At 37.8% G+C, this 17,301-nt stretch overlaps 1 protein-coding gene across 4 annotated transcripts in view; it reads left to right on the top strand.

Annotated features, from left to right (window-relative positions):
* zswim7 (zinc finger, SWIM-type containing 7) overlaps positions 1-15,863 on the top strand; it is a 92,884-nt gene extending 77,021 nt beyond the window's left edge. For 2 of the 4 annotated variants that reach the window (XM_079816126.1, XM_079816127.1), the window contains exons 5-6: positions 13,080-13,184; positions 13,550-15,832. In XM_079816126.1, the coding sequence (XP_079672252.1) occupies positions 13,080-13,184; positions 13,550-13,735 (291 nt within the window). In that variant the 3' untranslated portion in view covers positions 13,736-15,832. Of the gene's footprint in view, positions 1-13,079; positions 13,185-13,549 lie in introns of all 4 variants that reach the window. The other 2 variants (XM_079816129.1, XM_079816128.1) reach the window with 2 other exon arrangements.
* The last annotated feature ends 1,438 nt before the right edge of the window (positions 15,864-17,301 follow it).

Consider the following 17,301-nt stretch of genomic DNA (forward strand, 5'->3'; position numbering starts at 1 on the left):
CAGTTGAATTTGAACACACAAAAACAAATTTGTTCATGACGTGAACCACATAGGAAGAACTTCATGGACAACATCTTCACTGACTCCTAAGAGAGAGAAAGATAGAGAAGTTAATGAAATAAGGAACATTGAGTTGAACTTGTTCAACTCTCAAATTTTTTATTTTAATTTTTCAAATCTTAGTCACCACAGAGCACATACATTATATACAATACAAAATGATATCAATCTTCATACCAAATAATGTTCATATTACTGTTATTGCATACTGTTCAAAGATTTGGGTGAACAGGTTCTTGAAACATTCATGTCAATAAAGCGCATCTGAACCGAGAAAAAAAAAATAGAGAAAGATGCAAGAAATCTGAATAGAAATAACATGTCATTTCTACAATAATATGACTTTTCCTGTCTTTTAAATATTTAAAGCACACATTGTGATGTATGCAGCAGCACTACCTACCAACTGGATGCTCTCCCCTCTTTTCAACAAGTTCATTTTATATAAATAAATAGACATAAATTAGGGCTAAGTCTAGGACTTGACTAATTAATTCATCTTTTGTCATACTTCTGCCTGCCCTGAGCTGTGTCCTTGAAAGCACTTCATGTAGAGTACAGTACACAATACATGACACAATCTAACACGTGGTATTTTAACAGTCAATTATTATGATGGCCTCTGTTATGCCTGACTATAAAAACGTCATATGTCTCAATCAACATTATAAAACCATGCCAAAATGAAGAGACATACTCATAACATGTCATGTATTGTGTGGTAACGTTAAACAGGCTGACTGTGAGCACGTGACAGCTAAAACATTACGATTATTTTAACTTACTTAAAATGAAGGGGAAAAAAACAGTATCTAACAAACTTTCACAACGAACGTAATACAGTTGTCTTAAGACGCAATTGTGCTGTCACTAAGTCAACACAAGCTTTCATGCAAGTTTAGTTAAACGAATGGGCTAACAATTCATTTACAGCACTATCTAATATACGTATGATAGCTATGCATTCAAGACTATTTAGCAAATCACGATCACTTCGGCTACGTTAACTTTCCAATGAAATGTATCACGATTGTTTTTAATGTTAAAATAAAAACTGATTCACATGTGACACCAGTGCTTGAAGTGGAAAAATAAAGTGCCGGTACTCACCAGAGGGGGCGGGGCTTTGTTGGGGGCGTGGTTATGGGGGGATTGTTTAGTCAATAATTCAAGAAGGTCCGTATTTAAAGCTCTTTCTAACTTGTTTCCAGCCTTAGAACTAACATATAGTTCTTGTAATTGTTTAACTATATCATTTGTTACAATAAGGGTTTATTTACAAAGCAAGACCATTGACGGCACCTCATTAGGCTACCATGCAGGCCAATGTTAACTTTTATCTTTCTTTTTTTCTAATCAAATAGAAAACACAGTTAGAAACTATAGTTACAACATGCGGCTGTTGTCATCGGTAGAAGTAGTGTCACTCTCGTCCTCGTCCTCGTCACCACTTGTGACCGCGACCGTGGCACAAGTGCTTTGTATTTTAACCGAGCAGCTATGGTTGCGCGTTTCACACACCCTCTCCGGACCACATTGAGTTGTTGACACTAGGCTTGTTTGAGATGAACAAAATCTGCGCAGAACCGATCACCGGTGATCAGCGCGAGATGCATGCCGGTTAGAAATGTGTCCGAGGGCGGTCCGCCTTGCTCTGATGTCATGCTGACCCATGTCAAAAAACTATTGCGAGCGAAAGGTGGATGTGTCGGATTCTGCAGTCGAGCGCAGTTGCTCTCCACCGACTGCGCTGAGCAAAAGCATGATGGCAAACGACTTGCTGACGAGACAGCTTAATGCTTATTGGTTTAAACAACCGTGATGTATGGTTCTTTTTTAAAATTGATTGATTTTAAAACTCTTATATATTATGTTGTTTGAATATTCCCAAACTCTCAGACAGTGCGATCTCTCTGTGGGTTATGTGATTGTTGTCATATATAAAAAAGTATATAAAACGTTTTTATATACTTTTTTATATATATGACAACAATTTTTATTACGTTTTTATTAAAAACTAGTATTTAATTAAAGTAAAAATGATTGATAAACACGTCTTCGAATGGAAAAAATTACAAAAACTTTGGGTGTCTTGTTCATCATATTTATTTTCATATAAAAGCAAAAGACATCCAGTTCATCAGCAACAAAGCGCACGAGTGTGAATCCCGCGATATCCGCCTTTGATCGCGCAGGTGTCTGATCCACTACGAGAAGAGAGAACTGTCCGTCTTGCCTGCACTTTTTTCACTCCTCCCCTCACTGCAGCCGCCTAGTCTCGGCTGAATTTAATCTAATGTTAACTAATACAACCTTATTGTAAAGTGTTACCATTATACCATGTTGTAAATGCCCATTTTTAAATGGAAGGAAAAAGTTGCTGTTTTCATGTAGGTATTTTTAAATGCAAAAGAGCTGATATGCTCCCCAGCCTGCTTTCCAAAAGAGGGCGGAGCCTTTACAGCTTGTGCCTCAGTCCAGATACTCTGCCAAAAACTAAGAAAACATCTGTTTGGTTTTGATTATCATCTCTATCGTGGTCACACTCACGCAACATTGCAGTTCTTCGTCATCATGAAAGTTTTTTTTTATTTGCATGCATTTTAAAGCCATATCAGTCTAAACTTCTGATACATGGTTTTCTGAGCAGACAGAAAGCTAGCTGTCATGTGTCCTGTGAGTATTAAAGTGCCCCTATTATGGATTTTTGAAAATTACCTCTCATATGTAGTGTGTAACATAGCTCTAAGTGAATGAAAACATCCTGCAAGGTTTTAAATCTGAAAGTGCTCTGTATATAAAGTTATTGTCTCTCAAAAGAGTCGACTCTGAGTCAATTTAACAATTCGTTTTTAAAATGAATCCCAAGCCGTTTCGTTGTGACGTCAACCTGAAACATTAGCATATTGCCGGTATTTTCAGCCTCGCTTGGCATTTGGATACAGTTCCCACACGTGCACCTAAACAAATTTGCAATTAATTTGTCTGTGATGTGTTACATTGAACTAACAAATGGCGAAATGACAGCAAGAGTTCGGGCCAAATTCAGAGCTCGAAGCCCTTCCCCCGGACAGCACGCCAAATATGCATTTAAATATGTAAGTGTGAACTTGTGAAATGCATATTATAAGACAATGAAAGTGTTTTTTGACCTTGCATGCATGTTTTGGGGACTTCCAAAACAAAAATAGGAACCTTTTAAATGCCATAATAGGGGTACTTTGACAATTTAATACAATAAGATGTGAAAGAAATATTAGTTTAAATACACACAAGGTTATGTCAAACACAGTCGGTTATGTCTGTGAATGTAAACAGCAGGGAAATTGCATTGTAATTGTCAAAGCAGTGTAATATACAGTCTCAACTGCTAAATATGATTAATTTGAATCAAAAAACAAAACAAAAACAAAAACTGAAAATAACTCACTGCTCCTGATTGAATAACTTTAGTAGCTTCATAAGAATAAATTTCTTACTTAAATGCTGCTGTTAAATGCTCTGGTGAGGAGATTAACATGGCGGACTGTGTAGCGCCCACTCAGGGGAGGAGCTAAGCTAATAGGGCAGATTCCATTCGTGGACTGGGCCTGTTCCAATGTGATGCCACACATGATATGGATGATGGATCTGAAACTCATTTTATTTTCTTATAAGTCTTTAAGTTAATTTAAGACTTCATTTAACTAATTTAATACTGCTTGCAACGATAATCAAGTAAACCGGCATTTTGGCATAATTTTGTTTTTGTCTGTGCGCACAAGCCTCACAGAGACAGGATATTCATAGACGCGCGGCAATACAACACTGCGTTCTCTTTTGTGTCTTATCATGCTTGAATGGTTTATAAAAGCATTTGCATGAAGAAGAGCATGGTCATATAATGTACCGCTAGCCAAAGGATGACGGGAAAACGGATACAGCGTTAAATGCTGAATTAAAGTATCAGTAAAAAAAAAAAAAAGAATTGTTGTGAAAAATATATATAATATTTTTGTACACGTGTGTGTATATATATATATATATATATATGTATATATATATATGTATGTATATGTATATATATATATGTATGTATATGTATATATATATATGTATGTATATGTATATATATATATGTATGTATATGTATATATATATGTATGTATGTATATGTATATATATATATATATGTATGTATATGTATATATATATATATGTATGTATATGTATATATATATATGTATGTATATGTATATATATATATGTATGTATATGTATATATATATATATGTATGTATATGTATATATATATATGTATGTATATGTATATATATATATGTATGTATATGTATATATATATATGTATGTATATGTATATATATATATATATGTATGTATATGTATATATATATATGTATGTATATGTATATATATATATGTATGTATATATATATATGTATGTATATGTATATATATATATGTATGTATATGTGTATATATATATATATATAAATAATTTATATATAAATATTTAAATTGGCCTAATTATAATAAACACAGAATAATAATCAACATTAATATGTAGGGAAGCCAATTAGAATACATTTTATTTGATGAGAGCATAAGGGACTTGGATAATGGGATGAGGGCGCTGGGCCCAAATGCACATCCCATTTGGGAGCTGATTCTTGGAAAGCCCTAATTCATTTGCCAATTGTCCATCTCTACTGTGTGTGTGTGTATATATATATATATATATATATATATATATATAGAGATAGAGAGAGAGAGAGAGAGCGAGAGAGAGAGAGCGAAGTTGCATTTGGTGGCAACCAAATTCACTGTTTATTATATAATGCTGGAAACACTGTTGGCTGCAGAAGCATTAAATTGGCTTTATGCTGATGTTGTCATATTTTGTCTAAATGAATCCTGAGGTCTACGTGTATAATCTGACCTGGCTGAATTTCCAGCATCACTAGACCTAAAAACAAATGTGGCCAGACATTTTGCTGTTTGGCTGGCTGTTGGTTGATGGTCTGTCTGAATCTTCCCTCTCAAAACCAAGACCAAATGTTTTGTGAAAAAGACAAAAGTAATTGTAACAAAGTTCGTAAAGGGACAAGGAAGAAGACAAGGGGTCGGCTTTCTGGGACTCGTAAATGCTCTTTTATTCTTTCTTTAAGTCAGTAAACAAACTGTGTGCACATCGCACAAAACATAAAACAATAAACAAAACTCTCTTTTTACATTCGTCGGTTTCAGAAGCAGTTCCTCTCTGCATCCGTGTGGCTACGAGTCCCAGGGTGTGTCTCTCCAGCTCCTCTCTCCCCAGTCCCATTTCCTGGGTGGCTTATATCCTGTCTCCCCATGCCAATCACTGAAACAAGAGACAGGTGTTTCTCATTTGGCCTTGATTCACTTACGTGCCGCTTGTCCTCTGACTCTCTCTCCCGTCACAGACTTCGCTAAACCACGCCCCCCTCGCCACAGTAATGTTCAGTGTGCAGGCTGAATGTGAATGTCTGAGCATGTGACATGAAGCGTTGTGCTGTATGATCCTCTGATTATTAAGTTTTGTCAGCGTCAGTCCTGCTCTCTCCCGCTGTGACGCCTCTGGCCTTTGCACTACTTTCACTCATGTGGCTCCATGTTTCTAATTATCCTCCCTGTGACTCACCCGCAATGAGGTGTCAGTCTTTGACAAAGCAAGGCCTTTTTTCTTCATAGGGCAGAGGAACAGCTTCTCTGCAGGGGATTTATCAATGTTTGCCTGATAATGGAGTGCATGGTCTGATGAGTTTTCCGCTATACTAAGATTTATTCATCATGATAATACCTTCATAAGTTATATTCAGTACTGAGACTTCAGCTAACACAGAAAGGAGATTATAGAAAGTTAAGTTATGATTATGTGAGAGAACCAGTTTGTAGAAATGCAGCTGTTTTGAGATTTCCATTTTATTGCTGTTTATGAAAACAGATATTAAAGAGGTCTTGTTTGTTTTTCTGTTGAGATTTGAGGAAATTGTTGTAAGAAGTAAAGTATATTTTGAAGTAAAAATATATATGGGGGCAATGTAGTATTTTATCATAGTTCTTCTTACATCTTGACAGATTTGCACTTGGTTGAAGGCCGAAGGATGCGTTTGACCCTCAATGTCTGTAGCAAGCTGTTGGTGGAGTACAGGATGGACTAGGGCTGCATCATTTTGGGGGGGAAAACGTATTGCCATTGTTCTTATAAAAATTGTGATTGCAATTTAAAATGTTTTTAATTATAATAATAATTATTATTATGATTAATATTATTATAAAAATTACTAAATAAAAAAGAAATGTTACTATTGTAATATTTCACAAAAAAAAAATCAAGTACTTCAAGGTCCCATGGCATGTATTTTTTATTTTATAATGTATTCTGAGGTGTACTTATATTGTTAGTATGATTTTTACATCATAAAATGTCATAATTTTGAAATAAAAGGCATTTTTTCTATACTGATGTTTGCCCTCTGGCTGAATGCCCTGTTTCAATGTCTGCTGTGAGACTTCAGTAAAAACGGCCACCGTTGTGATTGGCTGACATTTTTGCATTTGAAATGAGCGGAGGGGGCATGGTTTAACGAGGTCTACGAGGCACAAGCCTGCCAGAGAGACGGATGGACCTGAGTTCACTTCTCATCAGTTCTCTCAACACGTCTCAGTTCAGTGAACTGTTGTAGTTAGCATATACTTCAGGTTATTAGTTTATTTCTAGTCGGAGGGACTGTCACTCATGTCAGAAAGTTAGTAACTTTAGTAAATTATGGACCAGCGCTGACTCGAGACGCGAACTGTTTAGAACGATTCAGTCCGATTTGGTGAACTGGTTCGACCGGTTCACTAAAAAGAACCGGTTCACTGAAAAGAACCGGTTCAAAAGAACGATTTGTTCGCGAACCGGACATCAATGGACCAGAGACGACGGAGCGATTGCTAACAAAGTTATATTTTGTAACTACTGAGTTGTGAGAGCGCTGTCAGCGCGAGTTTATTTTGTTTGTATCTGAGAGTTCTGAATAAACACGAGTCCCAGTCACGCCGAGCCGTCTTCCTCCTTATTCTTCCAACTTTGTAACACATGTAATGTACAATTAAAGGGTTCCCGCGGGGTCTTAAAAAGTCTTAAAATGTCTTACATTTCAAAATCTAAATTTTAGGCCTTAAAAAGTCTTAAATTCTCTGAAGTATTGAGTTCCAGGTCTTAAATAGTTTTAAACAGCTCTTAAATTATCCTACGTCCTTGTAACGCTACCTCTAATGCTCATTGAAATGCTCCCGCGGCGCTTTTGTGTGTGTGTGTGTGTGTGTGTGTTTATTCCGGGCTGTTGTAGTTCTTTCTTTTGCTAATGCTACTATAGTTTGCTGTATTACAACTACAAATGAGACCAGCATGCATCTTATATTGCAGCCAATCAGCTTTCATGTTATTGGCGCGGGTCTCTTTCGGATTGTACCACAAACGCATCAAACGGATTTTATTCTTCAGTTTCAGTTCTTCCAGTTCACGTGATCGTGAAAGCGAAGGTGAATCTTTCTCACCTGCCATCTCGCATAATGATCAAATAAAAGTATGATACGTCCGATAGCACTAAAAAGATTTAATAAAAGCGATGTAAACCACGAACTCAATTCGATAGACACACAGACCGATGTCAGACTGGCTGTGGATTTTGTGCATGCGTGTCCTGCCTGTCAGCGCTCGCGCGAGTGTACCGAATGTGTCTATATCTAGGCTTACTCTTGAACGATCATTCACATTCATATCCCTATGTTCTTATTGGCGGTTATGTCTTGACTCTTGAGTAAAAAAGTTTGGGACGTGTGTCAGTATTGGATCTGCACATTACTGTAGTTCTTAAAGTGAAAGCATAATAAGTTCTTATTTTATTAATGACAGTTTACTTGAGAACTTTTTACTTATATTAAGCAATTGGGTAACACTTTAGAATAATGGTCATTAGTTAATCATGTAGGTCATGTAGTAGTTAACTACATTAGTTAACATTAACTAATAATGAACTGCACTTCGATGCAATGTAAACATTTCAGTGCCACAGTCGTACTGATGGAAACACATTCACTTTCCATAGTCGCGGACACAATTAGGTTAGAAAAAAATCAACTAGTTTTAACTCTAAAGGTTATGTTATCGTTGTCTGTAGCCTACAGTGGGCATACGCATCTGCATTTGTACACCTGTACAGCTGTAATCTCATGAGAAATACGATACCTGGCAAAGGTTAATGTTGATTGAATAGCTAATGACATCAACTGGACATTTCGTGACCTTTGTTTCCTTGTATGGGATTGGTTTAAGCCTTTTCTGTCGCTGCGAGTGTTAAAAAAAATCGACATCGAAACGAAAAAAATAAACAGTTTTTTCGCCACAGCACATTCGCGTTCGGTGTGGAAGCACTCATTACACAAACAGCTGATCAAAAAATAAAACCATCACGCAAATTACTCGCGCGTCAAAATCGCGTCCAGTGTGAAAGGATTATAGCTGGATGTAAGTGTTGATTATTGCATTATTTTTGGATATTTTCCTATCATTTGAAAAGCGTCAGTGACGCATTAAGTACACAGCGCAAACAAAGACAACGGCGCTGTGGGCGAGATGCAGTACTGGGGTTCGGTGATGTTGAAGGCCGACTGGCCAGTGCAGCCCGAGCTTCGACGTGCGTGAGGTTTATCTCTTAAGATGTGGCTCTACCGATTTTGAGCAGAAACTCAAGACTGTATGCACATTTTAGAACAGATAAACACGACGACAGCGTACAAAAACACTGACTAACAAGATAGAAAACACGAAAACACGGTTCTGTTTTGGGAGAGAGAGAAGCCGCAGCGTGTGCACGAATAATAAAGTTCTGTGTGAACTTGAATAATTAGCTACACATCAGAAATCACTGATCACAGATCAGAATGAACTGAAAAAAGACTTCTGTTTTCATTTGTACATCCAAACACTAAGAAACTGCCAGCATTCACTAGTTCACAAGCCATGATCTCTCGAGGGCAAACAAATATGGCGCTCGCATGGGCGTGCCAAATTCTCTGGGCAAGGGAAAGGGAGGTAACCGTTCCTATGACGTCATAACAGGAAAATTCAAGATCAGCTCGTCTGAGCTGTCATTTTCTCAAAGGCAGAGAAAGACACCCAGAACTACACCGATCAAAATTTCTAGCCACTTGGGGACAATATTCAGGCTAGGGGAACTCATATTAATGTTGAAAAACCTCATAAAATAAAAATGTCATGCCATGGGACCTTTAAGAAAAAATTCTTAAAGTTTTTTAACATTACCACTGTAAAATTGCAATGCTAATATTTATGGCCCTCTTATTGTTTCTTAATTTTAAACCATTAAACTATCAAACTTGACAGAAAACCACAGGATTCCCAAAAGCACTTGTTGATAAGCACTTCTTGTTGCATGCATGGTTGTCTCATTTTCCCAGATGCGTGTTAAAGCGATCCAAACTCAGAGAACATGCAGAGATGGAGTTTGTGTGGAGCAGCATTTACTGTGAAGTAGGGATGCAACGAATCCAGGATTCGGGTTCGAATTCGGCCGAATATTGGGCTTTTTGACGGGGTTCAGTTTCTGCCGAACCTTAGAATTTTTTTCCATCGAACCGAACCCTAGGTTTGCACTACGTGCGCCCCGCTGGTCGAACTTAATGACGCGGCCGTTGATTACGGGAAGGTGTTTACTAGTTGGACTGTTTGAATCTCTGAAGAAGCGGAATGTTTCATGTGGAAAAACACAGTGCCGCACATGCAACGCATATACAGTGGGGAGAACAAGTATTTGATACACTGCCAATTTTGCAGATTTGCCCACTTACAAAGCATGTAGAAGTCTGTAATTTTTATCATGGGTACTCTTCAAACTGTGAGTGACAGAATCTAAAAATCCATAAAAAAACACATGATGTATGATTTTTAAGTAATTAATTTGCATTTTATTGCATGACATAAGTATTTGATACATCAGAAAAGCAGAACTTAATATTTGGTACAGAAACCTTTGTTTGCAATTACAGAGATCATACGTTTCCTGTAGTTTTTGTCCAGGTTTGCACACACTGCAGCAGGGATTTTGGCCCACTCCTCCATACAGACCTTCTCCAGATCCTTCAGGTTTCGGGGCTGTTGCTGGGCAATACGGACTTTCAGCTCCCTCCAAAGATTTTCTATTGGGTTCAAGTCTGGAGACTGGCTAGGCCACTCCAGGACCTTGAGATGCTTCTTACAGAGCCACTCCTTAGTTGTCCTGGCTGTGTGTTTCGGGTCGTTGTCATGCTGGAAGACCCAGCCATGACCCATCTTCAATGCTCTTACTGAGGGAAGGAGGTTGTTGGCCAAGATCTCACGATACATGGCCTCATCCATCCTCCCCTCAATACGGTGCAGTCGTCCTGTTCCCTTTGCAGAAAAGCAACCCCAAAGAATGATGTTTGCCTCCATGCTTCACGGTTGGGATGGTGTTCTTGGGGTTGTACTCATCCTTCTTCTTCCTCCAAACACAGCGAGTGGAGTTTAGACAAAAAGCTCTATTTTTGTCTCATTAGACCACATGACCTTCTCCCATTCCTCCTCTGGATCATCCAGATGGTCATTGGCAAACTTCAGATGGGCCTGGACATGCGCTGGCTTGAGCAGGGGGACCTTGCGTGCGCTGCAGGATTTTAATCCATGACGGCGTAGTGTTACAGGTTTTCTTTGAGACTGTGGTCCCAGCTCTCTTCAGGTCATTGACCAGGTCCTGCCGTGTAGTTCTGAGCTGATCCCTCACCTTCCTCATGATCATTGATGCCCCGCGAGGTAAGATCTTGCATGGTGCCCCAGACCAAGGGAGATTGACCGTCATCTTGAACTTCTTCCATTTTCTGGTTGTTGAAAAACCAACAGTTGTTGCCTTCTCACCAAGCTGCTTTCCTATTGTCCTGTAGCCCATCCCAGCCTTGTGCAGGTCTACAGTTTTATCCATGATGTCCTTACACAGCTCTCTGGTCTTGGCCATTGTGGAGAGGTTGGAGTATGTTTGATTGAGTGTGTGGACAGGTGTCTTTTATACAGGTAACGAGTTCAAACAGGTGCAGTTAATACAGGTAATGAGTGGAGAACAGGAGGGCTTCTTAAAGAAAAACTAACAGGTCTGTGAGAGCCGTAATTCTTACTGGTTGGTAGGTGATCAAATACTTATGTCATGCAATAAAATGCAAATTAATTATTTAAAAATCTGAAAAATTCAGAAAATGTGATTTTCTGGATTTTAGATTCCGTCTCTCACAGTTGAAGTGTACCTATGATAAAAAATTACAGACCTTTACATGCTTTGTAAGTAGGAAAACCTGCAAAATCAGCAGTGTATCAAATACTTGTTCTCCCCACTGTATTTTATTTAATGAAATCACAGCCTTTGCGATTTGATAATCGCACTAATCCATGTCATTTAATCATTCAGCCCTGGGATGTGTGGCCATCATGTAGGTGTTATTGGACTTGATGACTGAGCTGTATGTATGATTGTATAACAACCAGGAAATATGGAGCTATTTTACAGAAACACATTCCCACATGATGTTCCTATATTCCAGGATGGTAATGATCCCATATACACTGCTAAACAAATCAAACACATTTCACGACCTTGCCAGTCATCAGATCTACACACCGTTAAATCTCTCCGGGACTTTCCAGGCCGCAGAATGCAAATTAGATTTCCAACTTCTTTATACCTTAAACAACTGGAGGCTTTTCCTCTTGAAAAATTAAGATATATCCCAATGCATACAGACAGCATTTTAAGAAGGAATTGAAGCTGCTCTGCAAAGTCTGTCCCACTTCGTATTATATTTTATTAGCTCTTATTACTTCTTATTTTTTTCTTCAATGACAAGATCTGTTGACAAACCCCTGAAGGGAATCAGCGGTGCAAAATCCTTTAGAATGCAAGTTTCAAGTAAATGGTTTATTGAAATGTCAAGCATGACATACTTATTGTAATTATTTTATCATTTTATTTTATCATTTATCATTGTTTTTATTATTTCATTTTCAGAGACTACATTAAATATTTGTTCTTCAAAAAATTGTCACGATGCAGGACTATTATCGTCCAATCAAAATTCTTTCATCATTTTCTCACCCTCATGCCTCATGTTATACCAAACCTTTATGACTTTCTTTCTTCTGTGGAACTTAAAAGAATATATTTTGAGGAATGTTGTTGATAACCAAACAAGACTGGATTAACAAAAAAAACAACAACAAAAAAAACACTGAGGCATTTCTCAAAATGTATCATTTCTGTGACGAGAGAGTATTGGAAATAGAATCGATGTGCAGTTTATCACTGTTATAAACCAGAAGACAAAAAGACAAGGAGGCAGTCGATTTCTGGCACAGTATCAATACACAGAAAATCAGTCCAGTAAACCCATCCAGGGCAATACACAGCAATGCAATCCACAAGTGTACAATCAAAATCCAAGAGAGAGTAATCCAGAAATCACGTAAAAGGTTTATAACACGATATGAGAAAAATGCTCAGAAAACTCGCCAGGGCTAAACAAGACTTTACACTGAGCCTAGTGTGCTCAGTGCTTTAATAAGCCCTACTAAAGAGTGTGATGGAGGGGAAAGATGAACTTTCCACTAAATCTTATTTTGTGTTGTCAATTTTTTTGTTGTTGAGTGAATTGGTGAACCGGTTACAGCACATAAAGCATACTCTTTTCCTCAAATAGACCTTAATACAAGTAGAAAAGTCATATGAGTGTTTGAGTTTTACTCACTCCTATGGTGACTTTACAGAGCAATCTTCCTGTTTGTCTGCCTGCACTATTTGACACTGTAAAATCAAAGTATGTTTTTTTGGAAGCTGAAATTCTCTAGAGATGCAGCTGTGATGGTGAACTTCAGCATAACTCTCGTCTCACATTTCAGTTTTGTTTCTCCCTCCGTTATCTCTCTCCAACAGGTATTAGGTGGATCAGGGCATCTGTACACATGCTTCACATCCTGTCACTACTGCCCGTGCCCTGCCTTTGCTTTCTCTGTGCTCAGGAGAAATGAGAGTTTGATGGTGAGTCATTTCCTCTTTCTGCTCTCACACACACCCGCACAGCTGCGTTCACACACCCCAAGACCCTCATCCTATTTCATAATTTTTTTAATATATAATCTTATCTGCTTGTAGGGCTGATATCAAACCATAAGCAATAAGACCGATTGAAATGGATGTTAAAAAATAGTTGACTAATATTATTAACAGTTAGTTGTCTACTTTTTGTGTTTTAAAACCCTTTTTGCACTTACATTATTTGACATGCATTTGAAAAGATGTGAAAACCATTTTTTAATATTATAATTATTCACTTGTTAATCAAAGTTGAAAAATTGGTTATCAAATACATTTTTAGTAGCAACTTCCTTTACTCTCTTCTTCAGCTCCCTGTTGCTGTGGTTATTTCCAGGGGTTTTATTTGTTTTCTGGTCTCCATTGACTGTCTTGCCCATTGGTGTGGCCCCGTTTCAAAAGGATACCTAGTATCTGTTGCGACACAGTTGCATGTGCATCAGCCTGCTTTTGAGCCCAGGGGAGGGAATGAGACTAAAATTAGTTCTCCAGTCTGAGAAAGAAAAACCCCAAAATGCACTGCTTCACTCTGATAGCATGACCTCACTTTATTATTGAGTTGCAACGAAATTTAAATGCATTTTATACCCATGTGATCTGAGAGGAAAGGTTTCCTTGTTTATTTATAGTCCTCTGTGTAATGCGCTAGAAAACATCTCAATGTGATGATTAACCTGCCTGCTTTGCAAAACCCCAGAAGAAAATGATGTGGGATTCTCATAAGACATGAGTTTGGTGGTTGGTGGTGCTCTGGGGGGTCTGGGGTGCAGGAGGAGATTCCAGGTGTAGACCAACAATGGAGGGTGAATGTCAATAATAATGAAAATAGAGTGTTTTCTCCATTGTATAATGTTGCCACGTCTAGGGGTGCTCCGATTGATCGGCAACCGATCTCTATCGGTCGATAATCGCTTTGAAATGATTGATCGTCGGTCTCTAAAAAGGCCGATCTCATGAACCGATCTCATGCTGACGAAACATAAAACCTTGCGCCTGCCGTGAGAGCTAAGGCATGACATGCAGCAACACCGTCTGATTCTCTTTCCGGCGCGGGTAAAATAATTATAATGCTGAAGGTGAGGTACAATTCATATTTCTGTATTAAATAACCTTTATGACACTCACTGCTCTTGAATGACTAACTTTTGCAACCTTAAGTGTAAGGATTAATCTAATTTAATTTATTCAGGGAAGACCAATGTTAATTTACATTTGATTCCTTATTAAATGTCTTTAGTATTTCTTACCTCAATTCTAATGTTACACCTACCTGAAAATTTGTCTTTAAAAACAAAAATGCACTGCATGATCAAATATTTAGGTGAGATAATTATATACATTTATATGACAAGTCACCTAAGGCGGGGATTCCTCCATTGTCAGAAATAAAATTCAGGCCCTGAATGAATGTCTGTAAAATTCCCTATCAATAATTCTACATGATAATAAGAAGGCTTCAAATAGATCGGTATCGGTGATCGTATCGGCAGATACTGCTTCCTGTGATCGGCGATCGGTGATCGGCTCCAAAAATCCTGATCGGAGCATCCTTAATTAATACATCCTGTTAAGTGCATGTTTTATACCCCTTTCAGCTGTTTCATTGTCAATCTTCTTGTTTTGGGCAGCACTAATATTCTCCTTCATTGTTGTCCTTTGACTGTGAATCCTGCTGATGCATTTTTTTTGACTGCAGTTCCAGTGACTGTAATTGAAAACAGATGGGTGCTTTGCACATTTACTATCATTCATTACACACTTAAATATTTGTTTAAAACATATCTGATCTTGAGCCTATACTGTTTCTCTCTCTTATAACCAAACTGGTGTAAGAATAGTTCAGTTGTATAACTTTCATGGTTATTTCTGTCAAACCAAAGCTCTATTCTTACCATTATTTAGTGCCATTTTTATTCAAATGTGTTTTTTCATATCTGTGTTCTCTAGTGTAAGCACCTTCTAGCGGCCTGCTTGAGTCAGGCCATGGGTTTGTGCCAGCAGGAGCAGGTCTCAGATCAGCAGATGACCCACATTCTTTCAGGGCAAACTGAGGCCAGCACATAAATAGCTGATCCTGAAGTAGAAAGGGACTCTGATAAGAACTTCCATGCAGCAAGGTATTAAAGTATTTATAGTCATTATGGATTAGACTGGTCTTGTCATCTGCCTATGAGAGTAAAAGTTTGGAAATTGTTGTGCACTTGCATTAAAACAGTGTTTTTTATGTAGAGATGATCTGTTGTAGAGTGTAAATAAATGAGCAAAGCTAAACCCTAAATACCAAATGTTTGTATATGTGTTTGCAAAATATTTTATCTGTTGCCAGAGAATGTAGATCTGTTCATTGAGCATGATTGCATTTATTTTTGTAGTTTCTGTTTGTTTGAAGATTCGGCACTCTAGACTAAGTCTCAGCAACAAACAATGAGACTGTTAGGCTCTGCTTTCTCAAATAATGTCGTTTTGGTCTTTTTCTCAGCCAGGTTGCATTCATAAAATAAATCTGTGAACCATTTATTAAACCTTTGTGTAGTTATATTTTGTTATGCAGTCAAAAAAGAAAATAAACTTTATATTTTTATGACAACTGTATTAAAATAACCTGTTGTTGTTATTATTACTGTTTCCCAATGTATACACTCTTTCTTAACTATTTCTATTGGCAGGAGAGCATGGGCAAAACATACATTTAGAGACTAAAGGATTTGCTTGTCTATAGTTTTTTTCTCATCATGGGGATTTTGTTTTCTTTTTTTTTACAAAAAGGCATAGGCGGAGTGTGTGTAATGCCTGTTTCACACTGGATGTGCAAGCAGAGCGGAGGCAGCACAGAAGCTGTGTGTGTGCAGAGCGGGAACAGCACGTACCCATTGTGCTTTCACACGCAGCGCAGCCGAACTGCAACTTTGTACTGGAAATACAGACGAGTATCGTCCATTCTGTCACGTTTTTCAGGTGTTCTCCTCCGACCACTGTCACGTGCTTTGATTTATGATGGGCAGGATACTCTGCTGCGATGCGACCATAGACTAAAAAAATAGGGGCAGCATAATGGTTAGAGAGTCAGACTGGTAACCCAAAGGTTGCGGGCTCGATTCTCAATACCGACAGGAAATGACTGAGGTGCCCTTGAGCAAGGCATCTAACCCCCAATCGCTCCACAGCAAAAATGGCTGCGCACGGCTCTGGGTGTGTGTGAGTTCACTACTCACTACTCCCAATGTGTGTGCACTAATGGGTTAAAAGCAGAGGACAAATTCCGAGGATGGGTGACCATTCTTTGCCTTCACACAAAAAAAAAAACAGTTCTTTGAAGTTCATGACGAAAGTTCAAGAAAATCATGACGATGTTTTTGTGTATTTTATTTGTTTCACTTAGTTATTTTTCATGTTAATGAAAATGCACTGTGGCTTTAATTCAGTGTAAGCGGCGCAGACGATCGTGGCATGCTGTGGCAAGTCAAGTCAAGTCAACTTTATTTATATAGTGCTTTTAACAATGCAGATTGTTTCAAAGCAGCTTTACAGTGTTAAACAGGAAAATAATGCAGCATAATTTGGTTACACTTTATTTCGATAGTCCACTTTAAACATTCTACTAACTATAAGTAACTTTGCAACTACATGTCAACTAACTGTCATTAGAGTATTAGTTGACTGTCAGTAGACTGGTAGGTTGGTTAGGTGTTAGGGTTAGTAGAATAAGTTGAATTGTAGTTGCCAAGTTACTTATAGTCAGTAGAATGACTGTTGGGGGACCAACAAAATAAAGTTTTAGTAAATATTAATCAGACAGTCTACAAATACTCTAATGACAGTTAGTTGACATGTAGTTGCAAAGTTACTTATAGTTAGGAGAATGTCTGAAGTGGACTATCAAAATAAAGTGTTACCCATAATTTTATTCAGCCGTCTAGCCATTCTGGAGAAAAAATTATCATACAGTGACAGTGTGGGCTTTAGATCAGTAATTAGAGCAGTAATTTAGTTTATATGGTTAATTTAGTTTAATAATAGATTTATTTCGATATTTAGTTGAAAAATGTAGTGTCCCCAACTGAGC

The sequence above is a fragment of the Gobio gobio genome (assembly GCF_949357685.1).
Source record: "Gobio gobio genome assembly, chromosome: 4".
Classification (NCBI taxonomy): domain Eukaryota; kingdom Metazoa; phylum Chordata; class Actinopteri; order Cypriniformes; family Gobionidae; genus Gobio; species Gobio gobio.